The following is a 13,990-nucleotide window of genomic DNA, read 5'->3' as shown; positions in this document are numbered from 1 at the left end:
ATGTAATAATCAATTCAGCTAAGCTAGAAGCTCCTGCCTCTGATGTGAAACTTGTTCAATGGGATATTTGAGGTGTTTGGAGTTCATTACAGGTTTATCATTTGGTGCTTTAATTCAGAAGAAGGAATTAATACATTCTGAAATCTGAGTGGTGAGAGCTTTCTGCCATGTGCATCTGGCAGAGCTCAGTAGCAAACAGTGGTGAATTCAAAAGGAAATGTTTTTCCAGTACCAGATCTGTCAAAAATTCAGTTTAGAACTGCTGAATTCTATTGCTTACTTAGTGATTAAAACTCCATTTGTGTAGACAGTGTCAAAGTTAATACGGTCTAAACCTTTGACTGACTTGTTTTGCTTTCTTAAATACTGTCTTGTTGCTAGCCAAGCCTCTCTAATATATTTCTTGCATTTGAGCAGCCAGCCACTTGTTTCCATATGTGAAGAAGCGTATTCAAGTCATAAGCCAAACCAGCACAGAGCTGAACCCCATTGAAGTAGCGATTGATGAGATGTCCAAAAAGGTCTCGGAGCTCAATCAGCTTTGCACAATGGAAGAAGTGGACATGATCCGACTGCAGCTTAAACTTCAAGGAAGCGTCAGTGTCAAGGTAATGAAAATTAGACACGCTGTTTTTGTTTTTCTTGGCTGTTGTGTTTTGGTTTGGTTTTTTTTTCCCCCGTTCACCTGAATTTTTATTCTGGTTTTCATCCTTCTGGACATGTTTTGTCTGTTTTGTACTTCTGGTCATATCTTGTTTTCCAGTGCAGTTGGAGCCTGCTCAAAAAACATATGGCAGTAGAAAGCTTTCCATTGATGTTGATGAGTGTTGGATTTATGTGCAAACATAACTAATTCTGTCAAATCTTCTCTAAATAAATGTTGAGACCTTTCTAGCAAGACCATCATGTATCCCTTGAGAATAAAGCTTGTCACACAGCCAAATATGCAAATACTTTAAAGTGAGGGTTTTTCAGGATTAATTTTTTCATTTCATTAGAAAAGTTAATACTGGTGATACATGCATGCATTTCTGGTGTCCTAGTTGAAATTCTCTTCAAATGCACAGCATTCTAGGTGGTTAACAAGCTAAGTGCCTCCAAAGGCCAGCAGAGATCTGCAGTTAGTGTGGGGCTGACTTAGCTCCTTTTTACTCAGTAAAACTCTTCAGATTTCATCCAAGTGGCAAGAGGAGTGATTCTGATATTCTGCACCAGCTTGGTTGCCCGAGGCCAGTTCCCTTTGAGGCACAAGAAAAATGGACAGTAATCTACTTGTTTTATGCACCTAAGCTGTATATTTCTCTCCCAGGTAAATGCTGGACCAATGGCCTATGCTCGGGCTTTTCTGGAAGAAACAAATGCAAAGAGATATCCTGATAATCAAGTTAAGCTTCTGAAAGAAATCTTCAGGTAAACGTTAAGCTTAGGTTTGCCATCTTCTAATATGAGGAGTGACATGACATGGAGTTATTCTGAATTGAAGCACACTGGTTTACATCTGCATTTGCTGTATCCTACAAGTCATTCTCAGGAGAACATTTACTGAAGCTTCAACCTATCCCAGGAGGTTAGGGACAGCCAGTCTTCCTCTTAATTTGAGGATGATTTCTGAAATTAATTTCTAGCAAGGTATAATGTGCAAGGAGAGGAAGAGGTACAGTAGTGATATATGTATATGTGTATGGATGTATTTATTTTCATTACTGCAATATTTGTATGGTTGTTCTATGTGGTTTTGTGTTTGTAGGCAATTTGCAGAAGCATGCGGGCATGCTCTTGATGTCAACGAACGCCTTATTAAGGAGGACCAATTTGAATATCAGGGAGAAATGAAGTCTCACTATAGAGATATGCTCAGCGAGCTCTCTGCAGTTATGAATGAGCAGGTTAGTTTGTCTGCTTTAATGATGTTTCAGGCCAAATGAAAGCACATTGTTTCTTGTAGTGACAAAGGAAGTTGTAAAGCAGGAATCTAGAAGTAAGATTGGGTAGTGCAACAGTAATTGAGAAAGCATAGTTCCACTATTTTTTTCTTCACTTCAGCTGTATTACATACAGTGAACTGGCTTGCCTGACAGAGATTTGTCTTCTGCTCATCTTGTTGGATATTGAAAACCTGAATGTTAATGGGACTGTAGACTGAGGTCCAAAGGCATGGAAAGAATATCATTTAAACTACTGTTCTGTGCCAGCCAGCTTTGTCCTAAATATGTCCTGTGACATATTTAATTAAAACAGTAAATTGCATTTAAGACCTAACTTACAACTGGAGAAGATATTTCAATAGTTTATGTTTGTGTTCGGCTTTCAGAGTAAGAGTGACTTATTATTATTTTTTTTAAAGTATAATGTCAAAAAACTCCATTTTAGCTACTAGGAACTTTAGGGTTAGTATTCATGGTTGCATTATATGCTGTGCCATAATACTGAACTGAAATTCACACTATGCTGTATCTATGCAGATACTTATTGCTTTATGTTATAATGTAAATAATAATTAAGCTATTCTGCACACTACTTGCAAATTAAAGCATGCTTAATTGTACCTCTGTATGGTTGTGGGTAGGCCACCTTATGCTGTGCCTGAGAAGCATTTATTCTTTCCCAGCTGCTCTGTATGCCTAGTTGCCTGTAGTACAGATAGGTGCTACTCGTGTGCAGTTACTTTATTTCACCATTGGTATCAATGATGGCATCTCAATGATGGTGCCTGATTCCACCCCACTAGACCATGCCATGTTCTTCATCTTCACGTGTGAGGAGAATAATGGTTTACAAGATTTTTTTGGCCCATTGCTGTTCTTACAGAGAAATGAAGCTGGCTTTTCCCAGGGTATAAACCTGCATAACTGCTTTGAGGGCTTGGTGCGTGCCAGAGGTCAGGCTCAGTGGTTGCTGTTGTGTCAACTGTGCTCCCTTCCCAGTTAGATGCGTAAGGATTTGTGAACCTCGTGCATTTCAGTAATTTCATCATAAATAATATTGATCACTGTTCTACTAAAGGTGTCTTTGGTTGCTCATTGCTCTCTGGTGGAAGTTACTTTGGCTGCTTAACGTTCAGAGATGGTACCGTATGCCTCGTGTTCCCCACAAAAATGGAAGATAGTCAGCTTAAATTAGTCATGAGCAGCCCATGAGTTTCAGCATGCATAAAATATTCAGGGAACTCTATTAAATATTCACAGCTGTTTTTATTATCTGCATCCGTGTGCTTGGAGTTTTCCTCATGCAAGAGAAGAGGCAAAATAAAGCAGAATGCCCTGTGTACATAACTGTGCTAATGTGTAACAGAGTTGATCCAACGGAAGACAAAATTGACTTTTGCTTAAAAAAGCTTTAACCAAAATCAGCAGACTTTGAAAGTCTGTTCAGAAGCTAGTCTCCCACTTAATAACTGTGGGCACTTAGAAGTTTTCTGTGCAGTGTGGCTTTCTGGAAACAATCCATTCCTCTGTGAGGAATGCACAAACCCCTGCTCCTGAGCAGAGCATTGCCTTCAGCAAATCACCTACTGTAAACTGTAGCCAAAATATTTATTTTGCAGTTGGAATGCTTAAGTCTGTATTATAACTGTGCTCTTTACGAAGACAGTAAGCGTTGTCATCTTTCTCACTGTCATGATCTAGAGAGTTTTTTGCTTGCTCACCCACTGATAATGACTCTTTCATCACCATATGTTTTTCTCTTTTTTGTTTTGTTTTGTTCTTCTTTTCTGACAGCTCTGTCATGGTCCTTGCTTATACAGCTTCTCTTCTTCCCTGTCTAACATTTCCCTCAATACTATAGCCAAAAGTGGTATGTTCGTTTTTCTTACATCTTTTTTCTTTTAATGTCATGTACTCTCTCACTTGATGGTTTTTGTATGTGCTGTGTTCATTTAGTTTCAAGCCTAATGATTCCCTTAGGCTCAGGGAGGTGTTATTTTTTTTAACAAAAAACAAAAAGCTGCTGTGGTGTATTATTCCTGATGTGTTGAGACACGTGTTGTTAGGATCCTAGCCATAAACTTGGGTTGGTCAGTGAAGCAGCTCACCGGGATCCTCCTGAGGCCAAGAAATGTGCTTGCCTGAGCAATAAATGTGGCATGGCTAAGCTGTGCTGTGACCAGCTGCCCGGGGTGTCTGAGGGTTGATGGCACCAAGAGGTTTCTTTGCCACCACTGATGACTGCCAAGGGAATGTGTATATTGAAACGGGGAAAATAGCTATGGCTAAGTGGAACATTTTTAGGGAACAAAAGGAAGTCTTCTTTGCTAAAAGCTGCAGCTAATGCAAGGTGGAGCAAGATTTGGCCACTGTTCTTCCCTGGCCATGCGGCTCAGCTCTTTCTCGCCCCAGGATGTTGGCTCCAGGGCTGCTGTTGGACACAGTCTTGTGGTTGATGTGTGTGAGAAGGTCTGGGGGGATCCTGCATTCTTTGAGTGACTGCATGGGCCAAGCTGGGAGCAGTTCCATACCATGCTGAGGAGATGCTAGTGAAGGTGTTTGCTGGTTCTGTAAGATGTTGTGACTTCTCGGCTGGGATTGCATGAGAGCTGCTGGAGAAACTTTGGTCAGAGGGCCCCATGAAGCACTGCTGGCAGAAGCCTGTGACTTGCACCCCAGGCCCATGTATCCCCCAGCTCAGGGGACCCGCTCCTTCTTGCTGCAGCCTCTGGTCACTTCTGGCTCCTCAGCAGGGATCCTTTCTCTCCAGCAGATTGTTATCTAATGACCTAAAAACGGGAAATGACTGCTTAGATAATAAGTACTACAAAAACCAAGATATCCAGATCTCTCTCACCATTTTTTCTTCTGTTCTCTTTAATGACAAGATTGCATACAAGGAGGATTCAGCAAAACAGCAAGGAATGGAGCGCACGTATTCACGAATCATCAATAGAGCCAGCTCGTCTGCGCCAGCAGCAGCCACCCCATCCAACCCTGATGCTTGATGGAGGCATGAGTGGGGGAGCATGCAGCCATGGAAGGACTGGGATGATGATGTTTTGTTTTCATTTCCTATTAGATTAATAGTACTGAAAAATAATTTGGTCACGGACAATGCCAGGAAAAAAAAAAAAAGACATGTGTTATGATTTTAATTTATTGGAAGTTTTCACAGTGATGTTTTTTTAAAAACTGCAAGCTTGATTTTTTTTTTTTTGCCTGCCCCAATATTTGCACATTCCCTGTCTTTTTTTTTTGTTGTTGTTGTTGCTGTCAGTTTTTGGTTTTGAGCAGTCTTTATTAAGTCTTTATTAAGGCTGATCATACAATTTCCACTGAACAGGTAGCTACATAGCAAACCCTAAGTTTGCTATAAATGATAATATATCTAATACTAAGTCCTAGTATACATATATTTTAAAGGTCAGAGTGGATGTTTTATAACATTTAAGTATATTGCAATTGTAAATAGAAGATGTGTAAAATATGTCATTTTTACAAAATTTAAAAAATATGTTTTTAGTTAATTATGGCCGTACTAAGAATATGGATAACATTTCAGTTACTATTATATTAAAATATTTGTGTATGTGTTTAAAGCGTCCATAAAACTTCCTCTTTAAGGACCTGTGCATCGGTTCATTCCCGTATCGTTACATTGCAGAGCAGTGGAGATCAGGATGCCTCTTGCTTCCTGTCTGTGCGTTGTGTTATGGCCTCTGATGAGGGAAGTTTATGACCATCTGCAGAATATGGCTTCAGATTGTAGGAATGGTCTTAAATTGAGGTCGCCTTGAGAAATAAGGGTCACGTAGTCCTGCTTGAGGGCAAGGAAATCTCTGCTCTTCTTCCCTTGAAGTTTGCATTCCTAAGTTTTGCCTACAGCCTGTTGGGGAAACTGTGTGCCTCAAGTGAGATGGTTCTGCATCACGCTGGGATGAAGTAAACCTACTCTGTCAGCTCTTCTGAGTTCCTTTCAACCTCAGTTCCCCCGCAGTCCTTGTTTATTCCTCTGCCTTTGCTATCTGTGGTACATAGAGAAGGAAATCCACTCCACTGTGACTGATGTGTCACCAGCTCTGCATTCCCATGAACAATCCCAGGTGGCAAAGCAATACCTGGCTCTTGTGATTGTCCGTCCGCTCGTGCCATGCAGTGTGTTCACAGGGAAAGCACAGTGCAACCATACAGTGGGATGGGGAGCCTGACATGCTCCTCATCCTGTCCTCAGAAAGTCCAGCTCTGCTCTTTAGACACTGTGATGTTTGAAATCATCCTATGCAAAGGAGTGATCTGAGCCCAGGTTTTAACCTGCTGTATGCTACATATGTATTAATTCGTGGAATTACCTGATGGTTTATGTGGATGGGAGAATGCAGTCATTGGTGATGGCAATAGGAGCCCCCAGCATAGAGGAGGTGGGTCTCTGAGCCCTGGGCCCGAAGTCCTGTTCTCACTAGACTTTGGATTTGTTTGGACTCACTGGTTTAATGCCAAGAACTCAGTTTGCATTTACTGTGGTTTGTGTTGATGGAGGGTACCTCAGAAGACGTCAAGGTGATTTCTAATTAATATTAACAAGAACTGAGCCACTAAATCTGTTGAGCTTCTTTGGAAACAACACGTATTGCTAAAGGATGGTTTGCACTGAGAGACGCATCAAGCTGACACTAGGCTGGGGAGATCCCTGGATTGTTTTCTCAATTACTTGAACTCAGAATGGGTTTCATTTTTCAGTCTAAGAGTTGTGGGGTTTGTTTTGCTTCATTTTGAGCAGCCAGCTTTGCAGACTTCTCGGGGGTTGAAAATTGAGCCCCTATGCTAGCTGTTACCTTATTACTGGTATCTGAGATGATCAGGCTTGAATTTCATTATTCCAGATGGCATTTGCTCTCCTGCTGTGTCCAAGCACTTTCAACATAGTTGCATGAAAGCAATTAGCAGACATTAGCTTTGAACCAGATCTACAACAGGGGGAGAGACAAAGCAGTGACCATGAATTGTTCCAGCTTTCAGGGGAGAAGATGACAAATGCAGAAGAGTGTGAGGCTGTAGAGTTGTTACGAAATGTGGTTTGTTGCTTTGCTGCCACAAAATTCAGCTACCAGAACTGCAGGGGATGGATGTTTCAGAGCTGAATCCCACATCCACCCCAATCTGTGGGCTTTTAAATCCCTAAACACTTTCTCCATTATGTCAACCAGTTCTGCGTCAGAGGGCTTGTAAGTGCGAGCTTAGAAGGTACAAAACAGAAGAGCCACGGTTTCAGGGGAGGAATTTGAGTTTTTAGAAATCTGCCCAAGTCTGGCAGTGATCCTTGGCTTCTGGAGCAAGAGAGAAAGCAGGCTGGCCCGTGGTGGTGGGCTCCTCCTGAGAGCATGGGGCTCTGCCTCTTGTGCAGGCCTGTCATGCTTAGGAGCAGTAAATAGCTCCATGTAAGGGAGGGGAAAAAAGTCAGCATGCCTCGTAACTATTCGTAGCAGATTTGTGAAGGACTGACAGTTTGCAATGAGTAATCAAGACAGAAGCCAATCACTCAATTGTGATGACCCTTACTGACACTGTTGCTCTTTTTGTGCCCTGCAGTATGACTTTGATATTGCAGAAGTGATGAAATATTCTGCTGCTGGATTTACGAATGTTATTTGTGCAGAAAATTGTTTCTCTCTGCACTTAGAACTGAGGTAGCACTCGTGGTTTCCTGCTGTGCTTGCGCTGATGTTGGAGGAGAATGTGTGGATTTTTAAGGCCAGATGCTTCCTTGTACCTATTACAAAGTAGTCTGGAGGCACAGAGAGGTGCAGCCCTCTCTCAGACTTCAACCCCAACACCTCTGGGAGATGCTTTCTGCAAAAGTGCTCATCAGCACGGTGTCCACAGCCCATCTTTGCAGCCCCAGGAGGGGCAGGCCTGCTGGCAACAAAGCAGTGCTCCCATGGCCAGTGGCTGCCCTGGGCTGGCACTGAGGTGAAGGACACTGCAAGCAGTGAGGTGTTCAGCAGGACCAGGAGCTATGCTCGATTTTGTACTGTGTCAGGTACTGAAGTCCTGTTTGTTTTTGTTTTTTTTACTACAGTGCAAATGAATAATGTCTTTTATTTCATAGCAAGCTTAATGTATCCTTTTTTTTTTTTCTTCTAGGATTTGTTAATTAGCACTAAGGTCTTTCATACAATCTAACCTATTTGAGGAAGACAACACTCTGATTCCCAGGCCAGCTGTTCTTTTGCCACCTTAGCAGAATATCTCCCTCACAAATTTCCTTTCCAGCTCTCCTGTGGTGCCCTTGCATCATGAATTGCTGCCTGAGTCATGAATAAATATCACGGTATGGAAATTAGAGGGAAAACACCTGTAACTTAACTCCCGGGCAGACTGAGGACTTCCCGGTGGCTCTGGAGGGAGGAGGCTGGGGAGCTGCATCCCCCTGGTGCACAGACACAGCAGCCTTCCCCACATTGCTTTCCAGCACGGCCCACCCTGGGGAGGCCTTCCTCCTTTGAGAGTCACTTTTCTATTGTGTTTTGTGACAGAAACGAGGACTGAGCATGATCTTCCAGTGTCGGGCACAGCCGCCAAGCACGCTAGTGCCCTGAGTCCCCACTGCTATTCAGTGTCTGAGAGACACCGAGCCTTCAACTACTGTGTGCAGCACTTCATGCAAGCAGCAAGCTGTTCCAAGCAGTGAAAATGTAGGATAAACACCTCCCCAAGCCAAGCACCTACAGGGATCTGAGGCAGGGAGTTCCCAAAGAGGAGCGACCCTGGGACACTCCATGCAGTGCCCATCTCTAGGCAGGCTGCTGAGGACTGGCAGCAGGGGCTGCCAAGGGCTGCCAGGGCACTGGGGCACACCTCAGCCTGCTCCTGCTCTGCAACAGCCTCAAATGGCTGCTCATGCCTCAGGTGGGCTGCCCAGGGCAGTGGTGGAGTCACCAGCTCTGGAGGTGCTCATGAAAAGGGCAGGTGTGGCACTGAGAGACCTGGCCTAGAACAGGCATGGGCTGATGGGTGGACTAGATTATATTATTGGTCATTTCAGCATTAATGATTCTATGATCAAATGAAATCCAGCAATGAGAAGTTCTGGAGTAAAAAAAAAAAAAAAAAAAAAAAAAGTTAGTGGAATCTCTCCCAGCACGCCTAAAGGAATTAAGCGTTATACATATTTTATGTTTAATCACATCTTTAGTGACACCCAACCGCAACCAAAGGCTTAGATTTCAATTAGAGGGAGGCGTGTTAAATGTTTAATAGGAATCATTCCTTACAGGGTAATTATATCTTAACGTTCACTGGAGAGACAGTATGCTGGCAACATAACGTTGGTCTGAACAGGGATTTCTGTTTCTTGAGTAATATCCAAGTGAGGAGCAGGGTGATGGTGTGCAGTGCTGGGGAAGGCCATGCGTGCTTCCATGGCCCTGCTCATGGAGTGTTGGTGGCTGCATGATGCCAGCAGGGCTGCGCTGGGAACCAAGGCAGGTGAGATTCACTGCAGCATTGAGCACAGTGCTCTGGGGCTCGGTGCAAAAAACGGAGCACTGCACATGTTGAAATGAGGCAGTGGCTGCGTTGCAGCTTAGCTTTGAGCATTTTTTAAGCTGGTGTCTGACAACTCAGTATTACAGCTATGATTGATAGGGGAGGATGAATCTTCAGGACAGATGATCTAGCGAGGATAATTTAGAAGCATTTGATTTGTGTTTGAATATATTTCCCAATTTCTAGCAAGTTTAGTATGTGGTAAAATTTAAATTATCACAGAAAGAATGAGTTTTATACACTCATAATGAGCAAATTAAAGCCGTAAGATGAGCTTTGAAGCAAGGCAGTTAAAATTGAAGAATGTGAATAATATTAAATGCAAGCAGAGATAAGGGATTTTGAGAACAGCATCTAAGCAATAGGGAAAGGCAGGAAGGAGAAGGATGGAAAAGGAAGAGAAGAAAAGGAAGGAACAGAATGTGTTTCTCAGTTAAGTGAATTGTGCTGAGATAAATAAAATTAATCCAAAAGACACAAATAGGTAAGCCCATGTAGAACTGTTACCTTGACTGTGGAAGGACCATCAGCTTCACATCCAGGTCTACAGCCAGCTGCTGGTGCATTCCTGTGGTCCTGGCACAACCGGGCAGTGTGGGTGCAGGCTGAGTGATGGGTGTCCTTCAGGACAGGAGTTGTAGTCCCCATGGGATGCATACATGAGTGCTACATACGTTGTGTTGATGTTATTTTTTTGAAAATTCTCAGTATTGCAAAATTTTCACAGGTGAATGCCTCCTCCTGAACGTTACAATGCTGGTGGTAATGAAGTGCATGTTTCCCTTTCATCCTATCAGTTTCCTATCAAATTGATATAAGATGCATTTTCTGTTTGCACTTTGTGCTCTGCTCCCCAGATGCCTTAGTTAGCAACAATCACTTGTTGCTGTCACTGAGCAGAGACCATGGGCATGGGTTATTTCCAAAACAAGGAGAAATCTTGGTGAGCGAGGTGATCCGTGGATGGGGCACGCTCCCCTTTGCTAACATGGCTTGTGGTCTGCATTCCTGGCCTTATGCCTCAAATTTAGGAGCTATTCCTCATCACCATGCCATTACTATGGCACTACTCATAGCAATCTGTGACCGTGCAATATATTTTCAGAACCTGCAACAGTCCTATGGCATTTCTTACAGTTTCAGTCATGTAAGCATTTTTCAATGTATGTATGCAAGTTGCATACAGAATCATATTGAGTTGGGTACGTATAACGTGGCGTGCATTTTATGTGGTATTTTTTGTTTGAGAATAGAAAATTGATTAAGAAATAATGTCTCTTCCAGATTTAAAATGGATTTCTGCTTTGCACTGCTCAGTAACCATGAGTCCATATCCCATAAGTGACCACTGCTTTACTTTGTAAGCCCTCCCATCCCTGTGTGGGTAGCTAAAGGCCCCATTCCTATTTATGAACGTCTCCTGCTGCACGTATTTTCATGCACGAGAGGCAGGTTTGTGCCCAGCAGCATATGTTGTGCTTGCAGGGAGCTGGCACACAGCAGAATAATTCCCACTGCTGCGGACCAACCTGCGGCTGTTTAAAGGAAAAGGAGCCCAGAGGCATCAAATGCCACATGCAGGCATTGAAGTGCTCTCTGAAAGTATGAAGTGTTCCTATATAGACATGCTCAGCTGTCCAAAACACAGTTGAGGTTTCTGGATGTGCCTTGTGCATCTCAGTGTTTCCCGTGTTCGGGTTAAGCCTGGTTTTCAGAAAGCATTGAGCATCCCCTGCTGGAAATGAGACCCTTTTCAGAGCCTCGAGTACTCAAGAGTCAAAGCAGTTCGTGTCACTGATGTTTCATTGCGTGGGATCTCCTGTGTGCATGTGGTGCACATACTGGGGCTCAGGCAGCTGGGAGGACCAAGAATGGTGCTGGCAAAACACAAAGGATGTTCAGTGGGCATTGACAGATTACGTACCAGTTAAACAGACAAATTGCTGTGCTGCAGCTGGCTCAGAGAAGCTCCTTTTGCAGAGGTGACGTTTCAGCTGCGTTGCTGCGGTTGGGTTGCGATGGCACTGCTCTTCCCACAAGAGCTCAGCAGCCCTTGAAATCAGTTTTCAGGAGAAAACACTCACAAACGTCCCCAGACTTCATGCAGTGTGCCAGGAGGGTGTGAGCAAAAATGTGAGCTCCTCCCAGTGTCTGTATGTTTGCTGCAGCAATGCTAGTCAGTATGCAGCTCATACAGCCTGCAGGGACAGGGCCAACCTGCTGCATGGAAATCAGGGCACTGCGGCTGCTACATCCCTTCACCTGCCCCAACTTCACCCCCCTGTTCAGTTGTTTTTAGTGGAGAGATCTGGATGTGGCTGAAGGTGAATAAACCTCCCCCTTGTTCAATGTCTTTTGAAGCTTGCTGAAGAAGTTCAGATGGGAGAAGCTCTGTTATTTATGTTAAATGACTTCAAGGTGTTTCACATATGCCTTGGACCACACTGAATTTCCACCAGGCTGCAGGTGTGGTGCTGTCTGGTCACAGGGAATGTGCTGACAGGCACACAGAGCTCCACCAGTTCCTCCAGCTCATCCCCATGGTGGCCCTTTGCTCCACAGGCACTAAAGGCATTAGGAGCAGCAGGGTGAGGTTACGTGGAACACTGTTTCTTTGGAGGCTTTGGTGCAGTGCAAGCTCTGTGCCTGCTGTCAGTCAAGAGAAGATGAACTTCTGCAAAGAAGAAAAAGAAGATGACACAGCAAAGGCCACACGCTTGGTGCAGCAGATGCAGGGTTGCATTCATGTATCACCTGAGGGATGTGGGTTCCAGGCGGACTCTTCTGCCTTGGTCCCATGGAATACCTCAACCCTGCAGCAAGTGAAGGCACAGAGAAGGGCTCTGTTGGTGGAGCAGCACTGAGATGTCACTGATTTGTGCCAGCATGTAGGGCTCAGCTCTGAAAAGTGACACTTGGGATGAATAAATCATGGGCCCTCTCTTAGCAACCTGATGGCTTCATCCAGCAATGCTGGTGGTGAAAGAGGGCACAGGCTCTGCTTTAAGTGCAGGAAGAGCTCGCTGCCAGCTGAGCCTTCAGTAGGTCGGGGAGGCCATGGAGAGGGACCTCCTTCAGGTCATCCGCGAGATGCACTCCCAGATCGACAAGCTGGAGCAGGAAAACCGGATGTTGAGAGAAGAGCTGCGTACCTGTGGGCTGAGTGCCGCTGTGCGAGGTGGCAGCAGGGAGATGGGCAGCCTGTCCTGCCCCACAGAAGGATCTGATGCATTGTCCACGGCCCCAGTGGATCAGGCAGGTACAGTGACGTTCGTGTGTGACTCCAGTTGGGCTGTTATGGATCTGCAGGGAGACAAAGGTGGGCCACAGCTGTGTATCTAGCAGACATAACCATGTGCTCCAGCCTCCTTCAGTGCCCACATCCAGACCCATGTTAGAGGTGTCTGTGACCCTCTATATGGTGCCTGCACCCCTGTACTGGGCTCAGTGTAGTGCTTTGCTGTTCTTGAGGCGTTCTGCTCAGACCTCAGTTTGTCTTTATTTAAGCAGAATTTGATTTGGTGCCATGAGATTTTGTGGGTATGGGCTACCGCAGTGCTGTTTTGGGTGTTTCTGTCCTCTGAAAAGGACCAATAGCTGTAATTGTGTTGTCACCTCACTTCAGAAAAAGCTGGGAACAATCTCCTAGCAGTAACAAATGGGAGATGTTTCACACACCGCATCAGAGGTGCAGGTTCTTCTTGCAGATAGGCAGTTAGTTTTGTCTGAGGGAGAAACGAGGCAATAAACAGGAAAGGAAGGCTGTCTTTTCCCACTCTTACTAGAGTGGGGAGAAGATGGAGTATTTCCTCATTTGTAGCTTGGTTGGCACTCATGGAAGATTTAGTGAAGCAGAAAGAGCAAAAATGCTGTTAGGTGAGAAGCAGTTGTCCAGAAGTGGATGTGGTGGCTTCAGGGTCAGGCTGGTGAGTGCAGTCTGTGCTGTCTGTAGCACCTAGGCCACCAAAAGCATTCAGTAACAGCTTCCTGGCACTGCCACAGCTGCCGTCACAGTCTGAGTGCCCTCCAGCAAATATTCCTAAGGCAGGGCTCTCCCAAAAGTTGGCTGCATTTGTTCCCAGCTCCGCTCTTCTCTCTGCTCCACAGACACCACCATGACGGTGCGGCGCTACTCCACCGCAGCATCAGCACCCTCAAGGCCGCACCGTGCCAGCAAGCAGCCCCCGAGCAGCGCGCAGCTGGAGGAGCGGGGCAGGGCCGATTTGCACGCCTGTCCCACTGCAGCACAGCACCTCAGCGATGCGGGCAGAGGCCTTGGGAAGAGCCCAGCCAACTGCTTCTCCAGCAGCAGTTCCAGCAAAATGAGGCTGTTCCAGGAGCACGTCCGCAGGTGCAGGTAGGGGCAGTGTGTCTTCACACCTGGTTTCACCTGGCCGTGGCTCTGCTTTGGGTTTCAGTTCAGCGGCAGCGATACGTCGGATTGTCTAAATGTCTCTAGGCACGGAGCAGAGGGGAGATACCTAGGGTGGGATGTCCTGCTCCTCCTGCCAAACCTC

At 45.0% G+C, this 13,990-nt stretch overlaps 2 protein-coding genes across 10 annotated transcripts in view; both read left to right on the top strand.

Annotated features, from left to right (window-relative positions):
• Positions 1 to 5,527, top strand: part of DOCK10 (dedicator of cytokinesis 10) — a 136,339-nt gene extending 130,812 nt beyond the window's left edge. For all 9 annotated transcript variants that reach the window (XM_052686394.1, XM_052686393.1, XM_052686392.1 and 6 more), the window contains 4 exons: positions 418 to 608; positions 1,310 to 1,410; positions 1,748 to 1,886; positions 4,814 to 5,527. In XM_052686394.1, the coding sequence (XP_052542354.1) occupies positions 418 to 608; positions 1,310 to 1,410; positions 1,748 to 1,886; positions 4,814 to 4,933 (551 nt within the window). In that variant the 3' untranslated portion in view covers positions 4,934 to 5,527. The remainder of the gene's footprint in view (positions 1 to 417; positions 609 to 1,309; positions 1,411 to 1,747; positions 1,887 to 4,813) is intronic.
• Positions 1 to 13,990, top strand: part of SERPINE2 (serpin family E member 2) — a 606,689-nt gene that overhangs the window by 415,631 nt on the left and 177,068 nt on the right. The gene's annotated exons all lie outside the window — the stretch shown is intronic.

Source organism: Tympanuchus pallidicinctus, unplaced genomic scaffold (genome assembly GCF_026119805.1).
Source record: "Tympanuchus pallidicinctus isolate F22 unplaced genomic scaffold, pur_lepc_1.0 scaffold22, whole genome shotgun sequence".
NCBI classification, from domain to species: domain Eukaryota; kingdom Metazoa; phylum Chordata; class Aves; order Galliformes; family Phasianidae; genus Tympanuchus; species Tympanuchus pallidicinctus.
The sequence above is the reverse complement of the archived record's forward strand: the minus strand, read 5'-3'. Positions and strand labels throughout refer to the sequence as shown.